Genomic DNA, 15,426 nt, shown 5'->3' with positions numbered 1-15,426 from the left:
ACACACAAGCCATATAAATCACAAGCCTTATATATCATGTTATTTTAGTCATATTTATTTTTGGGTGAAAGTGTGTTTCATAAGTGTGTCAGTGTTTTTTATTTAACCATATGTGTTTTTCCTTCAGAAAATTACTTAATAAAGTTCTGTGTTGCAGGTCCAAATCCTTGATAAAAAGGTGGATTTCAGTAATGTCCAGGCAAGGTGTGGCTCTAAAGACAACATCAAACATACCCCTGGAGGAGGCAAGGTAAAAAGGGTCATCATGTGACCCTTGATTTCAGCAGTGTTGTATTGTTTGACGGATGACTGTTATACATCATACATGTTATATCCTTTTCTTGAACACAAGAATAATTTTTGCCTAACCTTGTAGGGTAGAATGAATGTACCATAAGTTTCAGAGCAGGTTTGGTATTAAATCATGGATCACAAAATAAAATACTTTTAAATAAGTTTTAAATAACAGTTTAAATAAGTTACTGCTCCAGGTTCACTAGTGACCTGGGATTGAGTCTTTGGGGCAGATTCACCCACACTTCTCAAATGGCTCAGTGTCACGGTCACCATCGGGCCAACAGGCTACCAGGGGCCAACCGGCTACCAGGGGCCAACCCTGAAGGGACCCACATCGAAAGCAACAGATGACAAAAAATGCCCGCTCGCAGACGTAGTAGCTGCAAACTCATTCATTGATCTTATCACGTCTGTTGAAAGCATTTTCCCAGATTTCCGACACCAATTTCCGCACCTTCTCTGACAACACATGCACCCACAAGACAACCCACGCTTGAAGACCACTATTATAGACAGCATCCTTCCAGTATCAGTGCTTAGAGGTTGGTGCTGCGTCTCTCCTTACATGCACCTCATGCATGGCCGAACGAAGCTGCAGCCCTCTTCTCACTCTCAGCCGCCCTCTCGCCTCTCACCTCAGGATTACCGCCTTCCTCCCTTAATCTGGTTTGAGCAAGGTTACAAGGTTCAGATGCAGCACTGAGGCCTGATGTTTGCATTTCTATTCTAGTTAAGATTGTTGTGAAAAGATCTAACTATATCCTGGATGAGATGCGCTACCTGAGCCACTTGTATGGGTTGTAGACTCCGACTCATGCTACCACTAGAGTAAACACTTCCAGTATTCTAAAGTGACCTAAACATCAGCCAGAAAGAATAGGAACTGAGAAGTGGACTGTGGTCACCACAAAGGTCAGAGCAGCCATCATCTCAGCCACCCACCATTCGCCAGCCCAGCATTACTCCAGACCATTTTTCCATGTAAGCAATGGGGTGTGGTTATCCACCAGGAATCTCTGCCTCTGTTCAGCATCTGAAACACTGTCCCTTCCAATTCATTGGCCCTTTCCAAATTTTCAACTGAGAAATGAGCTTGTGGGGTTAAGGCAAAGACCTTGAACTCTACTAAGGGCAATCTTGATGTTACAGTAACTTGCTGTAACCCCTTAAGGTACACAGTGGTGTTACACTGAAAACATGGTGGGGCCACTGACATCTGCTAGTATGCTTAACATACATAGAAATGCAAAAGTGAAATATTTGGAAAAATGTGAAAAACAAGGCCTTTAAAGGAGGAAATATGTGTTATTATGTATTCTGGATTCTGAAATAAATTAATCCTCATGTACTCTTTCAGGTTAAGATTCTTAATGAGAAGGTGGATGTTAGTAATGTCCAGTCTAGGTGTGGCTCTAAAGACAATATCAAACATGTTCCAGGAGGTGGCAATGTAAGTAACTAAAGGATGAACTTTCAGCCTCGGTTCTTCCTTGAGTTATGATTACTAAAACGTGTGGTCCTTTTTTCCCCAAAACTAAACTAATAAATACACTAACTGCCTTTCCACTCCTCATAAATACACTCTCAGCCTAAGGTTAGAGTACAAACTCTCATACATCACTTCATTATTCATTATGTGTGTGTGAAAGTTTTAACACAAAATAAATAAAATTCTTTAAACAATTCTCTTATTCTGTTTCAGATTCAAATTCTTGATCAGAAGTTGGACTTGAGCAGTGTCAAGTCTAAGTGTGGCTCCAAAGACAACATGAAGTACATGCCAGGAGGAGGTCGAGTGAGTATCATGAGTACATTTACAGTAACATTTTGAGGCATTAGCGAAACTAATTGAAGGTTTCTCATCTTCCTAACTGTACATTTAAAATGGTTTAGAACAGGTATAGTATAAAACACACTTAATTAGTTAAAAGTCAAAGTGTCAATAATTTAATTTGTAAAAACTAGGGCTGCATGACAAAGCTAATCACAAACTCGATGTGAAATCATGATGTGATTTATCTTATGAAAAATGCAAATACATTTTGCAGACGGAATCGCGGAATCCAACAAATTAAATGGATTCCATTGTAAAACACAGAATTGCGTATAATTGGAGAGTTTCTGGCTGCTGCAGCCCCCTACACGTGTTTCCAATTGAGGTGGGGCACACCAACACAATGTAAACTCACCGTCTGCTATAGCGCAGTCAGTGTTGAATTAGTACCATTTGTCTGATCGGTTCCACTCAAACTCGGCAAACTCTGCGCAGTTCAGCAAAATCAGCTGATTCAAAATGTGATTTTAGAACATGGTTCAAGTTCAGAATACAATTGTGCACAACTTTATTCCAGGTCTTCCTTACTAATGTTTATTTATTTGCTACGTTTTAATGTTTATGTTATGCTGGTTTTACATATGTAATATTGTGAAATAGATCTTTGCATGGCATTGCACATAAATTATCATGTTTATACTTCTACAAAGGCAAACAGTAAATGCCTAAGCACTTTATTGAACAATGATTAAATGTGATTTGTCTTTTTTTTCACATCCACTCCATAATCACACAGTTTTTAGGTGAATAAGTATGTCTATAATGGAAAGTGTTTCTTAAAACTATTTTGTATTAGTAGTAATAATAATAATGATACATAACTTTCCTATGTGGCCACGGTCAGCCTCCCCTTCCCCCTCCATTACGGCAAGCCAACAGGCCAATAATCAGCAGGTTCGCAAAGCATTGACAACAGGGCTCTTATGCATGGACAGCTGCCACTGATTAGGCGTCCATGATTAAAGCCCTGTAAAAGGAAGAGGAGAGCATCGAGATGATGCAACGTTAATGTGGCCCTTTGCTTGCCTCTTCTTTCTTTCTGTTCCTGCGTTTCCTGACACACACCTTTGGGTTCGTTTATGTTTGTTAATCTCTTTCTGTTTTTTTTTTTTTTTTTTTTTGTTCTTGTGTCTGTGTTTATTTCTGTTCTAATAAATCCCTGTTTTCATTATGACGCCCCGTTTCTGTGCTTCCTTCCCTCACTGGCCTTGAGACGTGACATATTTTATTTATGTCTAGTATAAAAATAACCAGATAGAATGTTAGGGGGATGCTAAAGTTAACTAATTCCAAATAAAAAAATAGCGACTCCAATCCCCCAAAAAATTCTACAGGAGATACATTTGCAAACTGTGGAAATTGATAGACTACAAAAAAAATGTCTTGGTCAGAATTTTGGTGCACTTCAATAGATACAATAGGTACAATCGTTTTGGCTGGGAAGTATTTATACTCATACACAGATCCGAGCTGTTTCAAATTTGTAATGTTACAGGTGACCAATACGGTATATTGTTCAGGGTATCTTATCTACATGTAGGCTGAATCTGGTTAGTATTTATGGTTTGCAATTTTTCAGAATCTTTTTCTCACTCTGCCAGCCTTACAGAGTTTGCATGTCAGTGGTGGTGATTTAATTTGCACTTTAATGCCCACAGTGGATCGTTGCAGGGGGGAAATTATGAGGTTTACAAAATCTAACGCCCAACAACAACATGGTTAAAATGAACACTATTCATAATCAAATTAGATTACTAGAACAAGTTATGTATGGCTAATTATAGCCAACTGAAGGACAAGGATTTGCAAATTGTGAGAGTGAAATATAACAGGCTATCAATGGATAAGGTGGCGCAGAGTTTACTGTGGCTAAAGCAGGCTTATTATGGGAGAGAAATGTCAATTACTGGCCTGACGAATTAGGAAACAACAAGCGCACAGAACAATTAACAGTATTGTAAGTGTTTAGAGGACCTAGAAAGTCAACATTCCTTTTTGAAATTTTACAATAGAATTAACAATAAAAGAATTGGCAGAAACAAAGTGCCTGATGGTTTTCCTATGGAGTTTGGGTAGAAGCTCCTTGCCACATTATTAGCTATGTATGACTAATCTTACAAGAAAGGGATACTTCCTTTGCTGTAATAAATTTAATATTGAAATTAAATTTGAAATTCCGATCTGAGTCCCTTCCCTGATTTTCCCAGGGAAGGGAGGGGTGATGAACAGTATGCTTCTTTTGTGTTGGCATACAGTAAGTCCAATGTTTTATTGTCTCTGGTGGATGCAGCTCAATATCTGCAGCAGAGTTGTTCTTTCACAGTGATGTGCCCAGGGTTACACCAACTGTTGTTCACAAACCTTTTCTCTTACTGCTGTCCCTCATCCTGTCTACTCGTAGCAGCTGGAATCCAGACAGAAAATACCAGATGAAAATGAACAGGACTAGCATGAGACGTTGAGAGGATGAACAGGACTAGCATGAGAGGATGTTGTAATTAAATTTCTAAAACTTTACTAAACTGTAAAAAGTTACAAGAAAAAAAGAGGAAAATCTCAGAAATTAGTAGAGCTGCCATAACAGGCTGCGACACACAGGGCCAACTGAACTTTTGTACTGTTGTTTCATCATCTAATGCTGTTCCTGTAAGCTGTGCTGAAAGTCACCTGTCCTTGTCATTTATCCCTGGCCTGCAATCTCCACCCAAAGTTAACCATGGCCTATATATATTTATAGATATATCTGCATTTAACCCATCACCCTTCTTGAGCAGTGGGCAGCCATGAAATGCACCTGGGGAGCAATGTGTGGGCATGGTTCTTTGCTCTGGGACTTCAGTGGCACATTGTTGGTTCGGGGATTCGAACCGGCAACCTTCTGCTTATGAGACACTTCCTTACCCTGTGATTCAGGGCAGTTGTTAATGGCATCCGAGAAAAAATCAGGACACAACAACAAAACCACTTGTGAGAATCTGCAGCCATTTTGCACTCAGTCATCACTGCTTGATGCTTTAATAGATTTTTTTTCTGGATCTCTGGACAACTGTTTCTCTCACTCTGCTTAGGGTCATGGAAGATTTCCATTTTCTAATTTAATGTAATCTAATAAACAAAATTATGCTGGTTGAGACTTTCATTGCCATCAAGGAGAAGAATGGACCACATTAATTCCAATGTCCACCAGTTAATATTCACCACCTTATCGCAGGAAGAACCAATTATTAAATTTGGGACTACTGTCTGTAGATTTGTGAATGTAGGACACTCTGGAATGTAAGACTGACATTTCATTTGTATACACAGGTTCAAATTGTTCACAAGAAGATAGATTTGAGCAATGTGCAATCAAAGTGTGGCTCTAAGGACAACATTACCCATAAGGCAGGTTAGTATACAGGGCTGGTAAGTTAAATCCACATATTTGAGAAGATCCTAATGTTTCACTAATTGACCACTGTCTTATTGAAGGTGGCGGAAATATTATGATCAGGTCAGAGAAGTTGGAATTCAAGGCCCAATCGAAGATTGGCTCCATGGACAACATTGGACACACACCAGGTGGTGGTCAGAGGAGGGTGAGTATATGCACAACTAGTCACAGGCTGGTTACATTATTCTGAAGAGTTTAACATAATATTGTGGTATGAAATTATCATTAAAATACAGACTGACATGACAGTCAGCTGTGTATGATGGATATGGAGGTGAACTCCCAGCCATGTGTTGGGTCTTGCTAAGGTATTTTACAAAGCCAACCTACAATCAGATTATCAAAAACAGAACTGGTGTTAACATTAACATTAACAGAACTGGCGTTAACGCCTCTTTCTGGTCACTTTAAGTTTAGCTTCGGGGATGGGAATCAGCTTCAGTCAGTATAAGTTGGTGAAAGTGTAAAATAATCTCTACTCCTCCCCTCTACCGTAGCATGGAGCCACAACACATGCCATTATTTAGAGTGTGAAACCATTGCTTTGTGTTCCATTTGTCTGACAGATGTTTTTGACTTATTTACACAGATTTTGATTCGGCTCAAGTTTGGGCTTTCAAATTGTTATATTTGGGCTGGGTCCCCATATGATGCTCGATTGACCTAACCTCCGACAAGAAACAGTTGCTGGCAATCACACCTGACACCAGTTAAAACTGAGAAAAATTGATTCAACCTTTCTGTTGTGTGTCTGAGTGTACCACACAGTTGAAACATGGAGAACAGAAAGAAGAGCAGAGAATTGTCTGAGAACAAAAATTCAGAAAAAAAATTAACAGTCTCAAGGCGACAAGTCCACTGTGCGTAATAGGGGTGTTAGAATATATCGAATCAGCAATATATCGTAATATTTTACGTGGTGATATTGTATCGATACAAATTTAGTCCAAAATTCCAATGAGACCAAGGTAGAGCTTTTTGGTAAAGCAAAACATTCTACTGTTTACAGAAAACTGAACACAGTACCTACAGTCAAACATTGTGGAAGTTCTAAGATGTTTTGATTATTTTGCTGCCTCTTGCACTGGATGCCTTGACTGTGCAAGGCATCATGAAATCTGAAGACTTATCAAAAGAAATTAGGGACAATGTAGGGCCCAGATGCACTCAGAAACTCAGCACTCTGGAGAGTTCTAAAGTGGCCCGTAATGAGTTCGGGTCTAAATCCGATTGAATACTTATGGAGAAACCTCAAAATTGCTGTTGAGTGATGGTGGCCTTCAAATCTGAGAGATCTTGAGCAGTTTGCAAAAGAAGAGTGGTCGGACAGTTGAGAGGTGTAACAAGCTTGTTGATGGTTATAGGAAGCGCTTGAGTTCAGTTATTTTTTCCAAAGGGCATGCAATCAAATATGATTTTTTTGTGTTGTTCCAATGCACATAAATTTTTTTGCCTTCATGACTGCTTTGTTCGCTAAAGTCATCATTGAACGGATGCAATGCTTCATTAACATAATTTAATGATAAGGAAGTGTTCAGCATTAACCTTTAGAACTGCTGGAAACCATCAACGTTGTGTAACGTTGTCTAACTAGGTGGTGGAGAGAAGTCACAGATAAAGCTCCCTGCTTTGGCGAGACGCAAATCAACTTTTTGTTTATTACATAATGCAATGTGTGAGTAAAGCATTTAAAATGTGTGAGCAAAGCGTTTAAAAAGCATTTTCACTCTGCCTGAAATGCTAAGTGGTTATTCCCTGCCATACAGTGCCATCTGCCATATGGTGTCACACTGCATATACAGTATCTCACTCCTCATGTTTTTGTAGATATTGTATTAAATATTTCCTTGGGACAACAGAAAAGTTATGACACTTGATACCATTTGATATCAAAGTAGTCAGTGTACAGCTTGTATAAATTTGTGTAAACACACATCGATTTCTAAACAGTTGGCTACAAAAGTGAGTACACCCCTAAGTGAAAATGTCCAAATTGTGCCCAAAGCTTCTTCTTTCTTGTGGGACAACAGCCATACAGACCAATTTGATGCAGCGTATGGTCTGAGCTAGGGCTGCACGATTTGGGGAAAAAGACACATTGCGATTATTGAGATCAATATTATATAATATAAGGACACTTGCTTGTATATCAATGAAAAGTTGCATACTAATAGTGAAATGTTTAATTTCAGAGTGAAACATACAAACTACTTATAACAACCTGAAATGCCCAGTGCTTTCAAAATGCAATATTCTACACAATTAAATAAATCACAAAAACGGGTAAGGCTAAACAACTGTTTTGATTATATTTGGCCATTATAAAATCCCGTATTATAGTTCTTACGTTTAACCAAAACGTTGTTTGGAGGCTGACTTGAACACAGGGATGAAAAGCTTTGCTAGCTTAGCTAAGGTTAAGATTTGTAAACTGAGGTGAATTTCTTTAGGAAACCTTCAAAGTTTGAGAAAAGTTAACTAAACAGCTAAGAACAATCTAAATAGTTAATGCCTACGTTTAGCCAAAACGTTGTTTGGAGGCTGACTTGAACACATGAATGCATAGCTTTGCTAGCTTAGCTAAGGTTAAGACTTATAAAACGGGATTTTATAATGGCCAAATATATTCAAAACAATTGTCCAGCCTTACCTATGAAATGTAATCCCCCGGGATCTGGTTTGGACCGAACAGCGGTTCGTACAGCCCCAAGCAGCACAAGAGTAAGGCATTTTATGCACTTCTCTCCATAGACATGTATATGCTTCACGCCACAACAGAGCCTATCTCAATATGGCGGCGACGTTGACGTACAATGCAGCGCGTCATGCGCCGTCTAACCATATGTCTCCGAATCGAAAGTCATGTGACTTCAGTCAGCTCGCAAACTTTGAGGATGAGAGAATGGATCGGATATGTTGCGGATCCAATCCATGTACTAATCATTTAAATCGCAGCTTTTTGCGTTCATGTAATCGCACAGACTGACATCGCGATTACGATTAGATTAATCGTGCAGCACTAGTCTGAGCTTTGACAGGCTGACCTCCAACCCCTTCTTGTTGCCTTGGCCATGTTTATGTAGAGCAATAATTCTTGTTTTCAGATCCTCAGAGAGTTCTTTCTGACTCCAAGATGGCACAGTGTGTATGGCATGCCATCAGATGTCAGCTCTGTTTGTGTTTGGCCTTATTGTTACACTCCTCCTGAATTATGTTGGCTGTGTACTAATTTACAACCACCAAACCATTCTTTCTATTGGACTTATGCCATGTACTGCTGGACATAACAGCAGTATTTGATATGGTTTTACCTTAGTATATTAATTTCCCAACTGGGGCATGTGTGGGTATTAAAGGGACTGCACTACTTGGTCCTCTATACTTGGCCCTTTGCTGTTTTCTTTATACACACTCCCACTAGGAACCATTTTAAGAAAATATGACATTTCATTTTAATGCCCATGATATACAATTCTACCTGCCCCTAAAACAGACACATATCAGCTTTTAAAAACCATTACTCCACTGCCTGAATGACATCAAAGAATGGATGGCTTTGAATTTTTTACATTTGAATGAAAGCAAAAGAGAGGTTTTAATTCTTAAGCCCAAGGCCATATTGGACATTGGTTCCCTAGAATCCTACGTTAAGTCCTTGGTACGGAACCTGGGTGAAAACATGGATGGTGATTTTAAAATAATGTTGTACCACAGTGACCAGAATGAGAGAGTGTGAGAGTGACAACACAATGTTTAACACACCTGCTTCCCTTTCACACCTGAGACCAAGTCATCCAGGTTAGGACAATGGCTACTTAACATTGTGTCAAAGAGTAATATATTCAGTGTTTTCCGAATGAAAGATATAATACAATATTTACAAAAATCTTTGGGGTGTATTAACTTTTGTGAGATACTGTACACGCATGCTGACAGGAAGTTGGTGGTCACTGGACTGTCTGCTGTCCTTCCCTTTCTCTCTCATCCTCTACCTGATTTCACTGTCATCAGTTCTTCATCCAACCTCTCCACTATTTCCAGGATAGCTGTAGTCTAATGATCCCTCACTTGTCTAACATTGCATTTCCACTGGAGTAAAGCAGAAGGAGAGCAGACAAGGTTTGACAGCTGTGTTATAATATGTCACATAAGTAAGGAAAGATTTACCAGGAAACCATTTCTAAAGAAAAATGTAAAAATTATTAATAAGAATAAGTGAATACTTACATAATAATATGTTAACTATGTTTGTAGAATACATCTTATTTATGGGGGAAAACAATGTGTTTTACCTTAAAAACTAATTTTCTTCTTTATTTATTACACATTTAGTTGTATTATGTATTTAATTGTAGATGTATTAGATGTATTAGTATAGATGTATAAAAAGTGTATTTGACAGACTTCCAGAATAAGCAAGCTGTGGTGGAAATGTGACATTATTACCTCACTGAAATCAGGGTTGAATCATTCCAAACATGCTCCTCTTTTTTTCATTTTCATTTCTTTCTTTTGTAAAATGATTTATATACTCTATTTTGGTTCTTTTTTGTTTTCACTTATTTTTATTTATAATATTGTATCCCCAGATCTTTTTTTTTGCCATCTTCTTGATTTTTTTATTTTTTTTTTTTGGTGCATTGTGCTGTGCCACCTTGCCCTTCTACTATAGAGAGAGAAAGGTAAGGCAACAGCAGGGGTCACTGAAGCAGGCAGCTCAGACAGCGGTGACTCCACCAACTCCCCCTTCCTTTCATCTGCCAGCCTGTCCCCTGAACCCATCCACCTCAGCAACCCACAGGTTAAAATTGAGGACTCCAGTAAGTATGCAGCTGGCAGGAGTGGAGCATTGAGGGGAGGTGTGGGCTTAATCTGATCAGCATGTTTTCATCTCTGCCCAGATTGAGACACATAAACTGATGTTCCGCGAGCAGGCAAAGGCGCGCACGGACCATGGGGCCGAGATCGTCTCGCTGGAGACCTCTCCACAGGAGCTCAGCACTGTATCCTCCTCCGGCAGCATCAACATGGCCGACCCGCCACAGCTTTCCACTCTGGCCGATCAGGTCTCAGCATCCCTGGCCAAGCAGGGCTTGTGATCACCCATCCATTTCAGGGTCTCAGCAGCCAGTAGATTAGCTTGTTGTCTTCTTGAAGAAATTACACTGTTGTCAAATTTTTTGCCAAGTAGCCCCAGGCTATCACTGTTGTTTTGGTACTTGTGTGATTTTATATTGACCAATATTGACCTCCTGCTTGCATCTTAAGGATCCACTACCTGCTGCATAAGACCCATCTTAACACAATTCTGACAGAACCCTTTCTAGACAATTTATTACTTTTATAGTCCAATGGGTCATTTCAGACATTTACAGTATTGCTGTCACTGTGGATTTTAAAAATATAATAATAACTTGTTATTGTGGTAATAAAGCATTGACTGATTCTTCCATACAGTTATGATGATAATGGTGTTTTGGATCCCAGATGTTCATAATATTGTCTGTGGTGTTAACTCACACGTTGTATTAAATTACCAGCACTAACTGAAGAATTGTGATTAATGAAATTAAAAATTTTGTGGTCTGTTTTCCATTTTTAAAGCAAGCTGCGCTGGATAAATTTTGTCAAACATTTGTTTTATTTTATGACATCTATGTGATTTGTTGTTTTGCCTGCTGCGAGTTTGTGTACAGAGAAAATTATTCTAAATGTAAGTGGTTTCTCATATTCACAGAAAAAATGTGAACAGGAAAGGATAAAAGTGTTCATACATTTATTTATATATAATAAAAGCTACAGCCCATTAAAGCATGGGAGCAAGACCAATAAAAATAACCATTTGGGGTTAGCATTTCAGTATTTTGGTGTGCTACACACAAAGAACTAACTAATGGGAATTGTAATGATTTTTTTTTCAGCAGGGTTGTTGACATGGGAATGAGCAACTCTACACAGGTGAATAAAACCATATGAGCATCACTGTACTTTTACACCAGCATTGTATACATTCATATTTGCATCTTCATAACTTATGTCGATAAACCTGAGATCAGCAGAGTTATAGCGATATTTCAGACTTGCACCATAATAATCTGCATGTAAATTTTAATTTTCTTTAGGCATTACTTGGGTTGGTGTGGTCATTGTGTGGGGCCTGGAATATCTCACTGTATTTTGAAGGGATCCTTGTTTTACCTTGCACGGTTGTAAAATGTAACATGGTTGTGTGTGTTGTACTTTTGTGTGTTGTGCATTTTGTTATTCTTGTCACAGTAAACATGAACCTGGAAAGAAAAAAACACATTAAATCACTTGTCTGTGGAACTGTGGTGTCATCTGGGTGTCCTTTCTACTGTGAAACACTAGCAGTGCATTACCAATTAACAATTCACTTGGTTCTAAAAATACAATGATTTTTGTATTTTAATCTTCTACAATTCCCATGAAGTTGGGACCTTGTGTAAAACTTAAACAGAATACAGGTGGTTTGCAAATCCTTTGTAAACCTATTTTCAATTAAATACACCACACAGAGACGATATTTAATGTTCAAACTGATTCAATTTGAATTTGATTCCTGCAACACATTCCAAAAAACCTGGGACAGGGTCAGCAAAAGACTGGGAAAGTGGAGGAATGCTTAAAAAACATGTGTTTTGAACATTCCCGAGGTGAACAGATTCATTTGAATCAGTTGAGAGTCATGATTGACTATAAAAGGAACATCTCAAAAAGGCTCAGTCACTCACAGGCAAGGATGGGATTAGGTTTACTACTTTGTGAAAAACTGCATGTTCAAATAGTAAAGCAGTTTAAGAACAAAGTTTCTCATCATACAATTGGATTAAGATTTTATGTGCACACAACGAAAGGTGCTACAGCTATTATTACATTAAATAAGTTAGGCTCACCTATGAAACAAGGTTAATTTCATATTCAACTTTTGCATAAAAATCTTAATAAATATTACAGTGTATTTATATAGCTTTTATCTGCACATACCATTGACCATATACTTCCATAATTTCATAAACGTATTATTGTATATAACTGTACCTCACTGTTTGCATTGCTTCTTTCATGCATTGCCACTGTATGCAATGCTTCTTGCTTTTCTTTATTTTACCAGTATCATGTGTATGTTGTGAAATTCCATTGACATGAAGATCCAGGTTTGGGAATGTAGGAATGGACTGCCAATGTTATATATATTGATTATAGTGCACTGTTCTTGACTGCTTGTCCCAAGTTTGTTGCTATGTTCTTGGAACTGTCTGTTTCTTTGCCTGGTGATGATTAGTCATTGGAGAGAAAAAAGGCCTCACATAAATATGTGTAGTAGCTGCTCCAAAGCTACTACAGGTCAGGGTGTCCCAGGTCAGGGTGCTCCTGCTTCACACACACAAAACTGTGAGTGTGGATGTGGAAAACTTCATCTGAAGGCCACGGTCAGAGGACACATCCAAAGGTTTTTCCTGATAAGTGACCAGTAACTTGCTTTTCTTTGATTCAGACAAGAGAATAGGTTTCTCATCCAATCCAGCAGCGCGGATTTCTCTGTCATGTCAGGAAAGTACTTTTTTTTTAACATTTGCCAAACATCACATGATGCATTTTGAGCCCACTCCACTTGCTTTTTTTACTGTTAACATGCTATCATTCTAATGTATTTGCATTCACTTTTTTCGCTATCAAAGGTTAGTCTAGAGCGTGAATGGGGCAAAATGGGGCACTCTTTATTTTAAAACTCTTTAAAACTCTTTATTTTTTTACATGCTGAGATGAAAATAAAGTTCACCTTGATATTGAAGATCCCTATTGATCCCTATTACTATTGTCAGTTACTATTATTTGCACTTCCATTTACCTCCACTCATTTTTTATTTTAATCCATGAATCAGGAATATTCACCCACTTTTTAATATTCTTCTATGAAAGACCTATTATATCCATTACATGCATATTAATGTACAGTGAGGCTGCACTGTTGTAAACACTAAAGCAGTTCGTCTGATTGTATATGTGTGTCTGCTTCGTATACACTACCATGCCTTAGCAAAAACAAATAAAAAAAAACGAGCCCAGACACACATACAAGCAGCCACTGCAAAAATCGTTGCCGAATGTTATTCCATTTTATATTCAGAATTTGTTTAATGCATGAGTCATACAAACAGATATTTTTTAAAATGGCAGCTCAGGAGGAGACTGCCCTTTCAGAAGACAATAGGGTACATTCATCTTTTATTGTAATATAGCAAGGAGACTAGCTTCACCCCCTGCCTGCATGGATCCTGTTTAATCATTATATCTGTGCAAAGCAAAAATAGATTTGGCATTTTGCATACTAATGCTGTCCTGTGCAGGGTATACATCAAGTACTTGTGTTTCAAATGTTTCTGTGCACAGAACTCTTCCACTCTGATGAGGCAAAAATGGAAGGGGCTTTTTAAAACTGGAAACAGATTTCGGGAATTTCTAATGCTTTTTTAAGGCACAGAATAAACCAAGAATGTCACATTATTGCACTTCACAATGTTATAAAAATATGTGGATTTGTCCTATGACGTTTTTAAAGGGCATTTGTTCAGCAGAGTGACCAGTGATCAGTAGCCTGATAATGAGCAATGACAAACATTTTGCCAATTTTACCCTGCACAAATATTATTTGTTTGAATCATTTTAATAACAATATACTGCCCACTTATTATCATGACGAATGGAATCTTGAGTAAATGAAAAACAAGCATGATCATTTGAACTAATAAGACATTTTAAAATGTACACATAACAATTACAGCTGAGCTCATTTTGGGGCATTAGTGGCCGGTAAGCAAGTAAGGAAGTAGGTAAGACAACAGGTGGAGACAGTTTGCAATTAGCAAAACATCCCCAAATAAAGGAGTGGTTCTGAGGTGGTTCTTTTGGTTAATCTAATTAGATTTAAAAAAATTAACTATTAATGTAAACCAGATTTCAGTTCTATTTTTATTTGCAAAATTTATGTAATTAATAAACTGATCTGCAATGATAAAGACAAAAAGTCAGAGTTTTGTGGCAAAATTATTATATTGAGGCTTAATAAGATTTTGCAACACCCTGATGATGTCAATGACAACGCCCATGTCATCTGGTTCATCACCCGAAGCTTGTTTAAGAACATAAATTCCAATGGTGGTGTCTTCAATGGCCATTTGAATGCCATCTTCATCCATTCCCTGCACAAAAGAAAAAAAAAAACAAAAACTAAAGTTTCTACATTAGAATATGAAAATGTTTTTATCTGATGTTTAATATCACATCATATTGGGACATTTAATGTAATTTATAATTCCCCAACATTATGAATGTGTCACTAGGAATGGTAGGTATAATAGGTAAACAGAGGCCCAAAAGTACAATAAAACACCAGGACTAATTATGCCACAAATGATCACCGTCTCTATGTCTAATCAATGTTTAATGTAAGTGTTTAATGAATGGTGAATTGGAATTATAGTAGGGTAAAAATGGGGGAGTGGAAGATAAGGTAAAAAAAAGAACAGATTCCCACAGAAGGTTTTCTGGTTCTTTACCCATGTAGATATATTTCACCTCCACCATCGACACCACACTGAAATGAAATTTGTTTCCTTTCATAGGACAAGCCTTGACGTGAGCTCCAGTTCAAGAAGAAAGGATATTGGGGAGGGGGAAGAAAATTAATTAAATAAATAAAAGTCCATAGACAAGTCGTAAAGTCATAGACACATATATGAAGATAACCGAAAAATAGTGAAAAGTAAAAATAAGATGCACAAATCTAAGGATGAGATAGATGAAAAATATATATTTATATATAAATATATATATATAAAAA

General features: G+C 37.8%; 1 protein-coding gene across 5 annotated transcripts in view; it reads left to right on the top strand.

The window, feature by feature from the left end:
• The window catches only part of mapta (microtubule-associated protein tau a), a 31,239-nt gene extending 19,348 nt beyond the window's left edge, over window positions 1-11,891 (top strand). For 3 of the 5 annotated variants that reach the window (XM_028969401.1, XM_028969419.1, XM_028969407.1), the window contains exons 6-11: window positions 158-250; window positions 1,655-1,747; window positions 2,000-2,092; window positions 5,438-5,519; window positions 5,603-5,709; window positions 10,466-11,891. In XM_028969401.1, coding sequence (XP_028825234.1) covers window positions 158-250; window positions 1,655-1,747; window positions 2,000-2,092; window positions 5,438-5,519; window positions 5,603-5,709; window positions 10,466-10,663 — 666 coding nt within the window. In that variant the 3' untranslated portion in view covers window positions 10,664-11,891. Of the gene's footprint in view, window positions 1-157; window positions 251-1,654; window positions 1,748-1,999; window positions 2,093-5,437; window positions 5,520-5,602; window positions 5,710-10,236; window positions 10,385-10,465 lie in introns of all 5 variants that reach the window. The other 2 variants (XM_028969425.1, XM_028969433.1) reach the window with 2 other exon arrangements.
• Window positions 11,892-15,426: the final 3,535 nt, after the last annotated feature.

Source organism: Denticeps clupeoides, chromosome 2, assembly GCF_900700375.1.
Source record: "Denticeps clupeoides chromosome 2, fDenClu1.1, whole genome shotgun sequence".
Lineage (NCBI taxonomy): Eukaryota > Metazoa > Chordata > Actinopteri > Clupeiformes > Denticipitidae > Denticeps > Denticeps clupeoides.
This window is presented reverse-complemented; position numbering and strand designations above follow the sequence as displayed.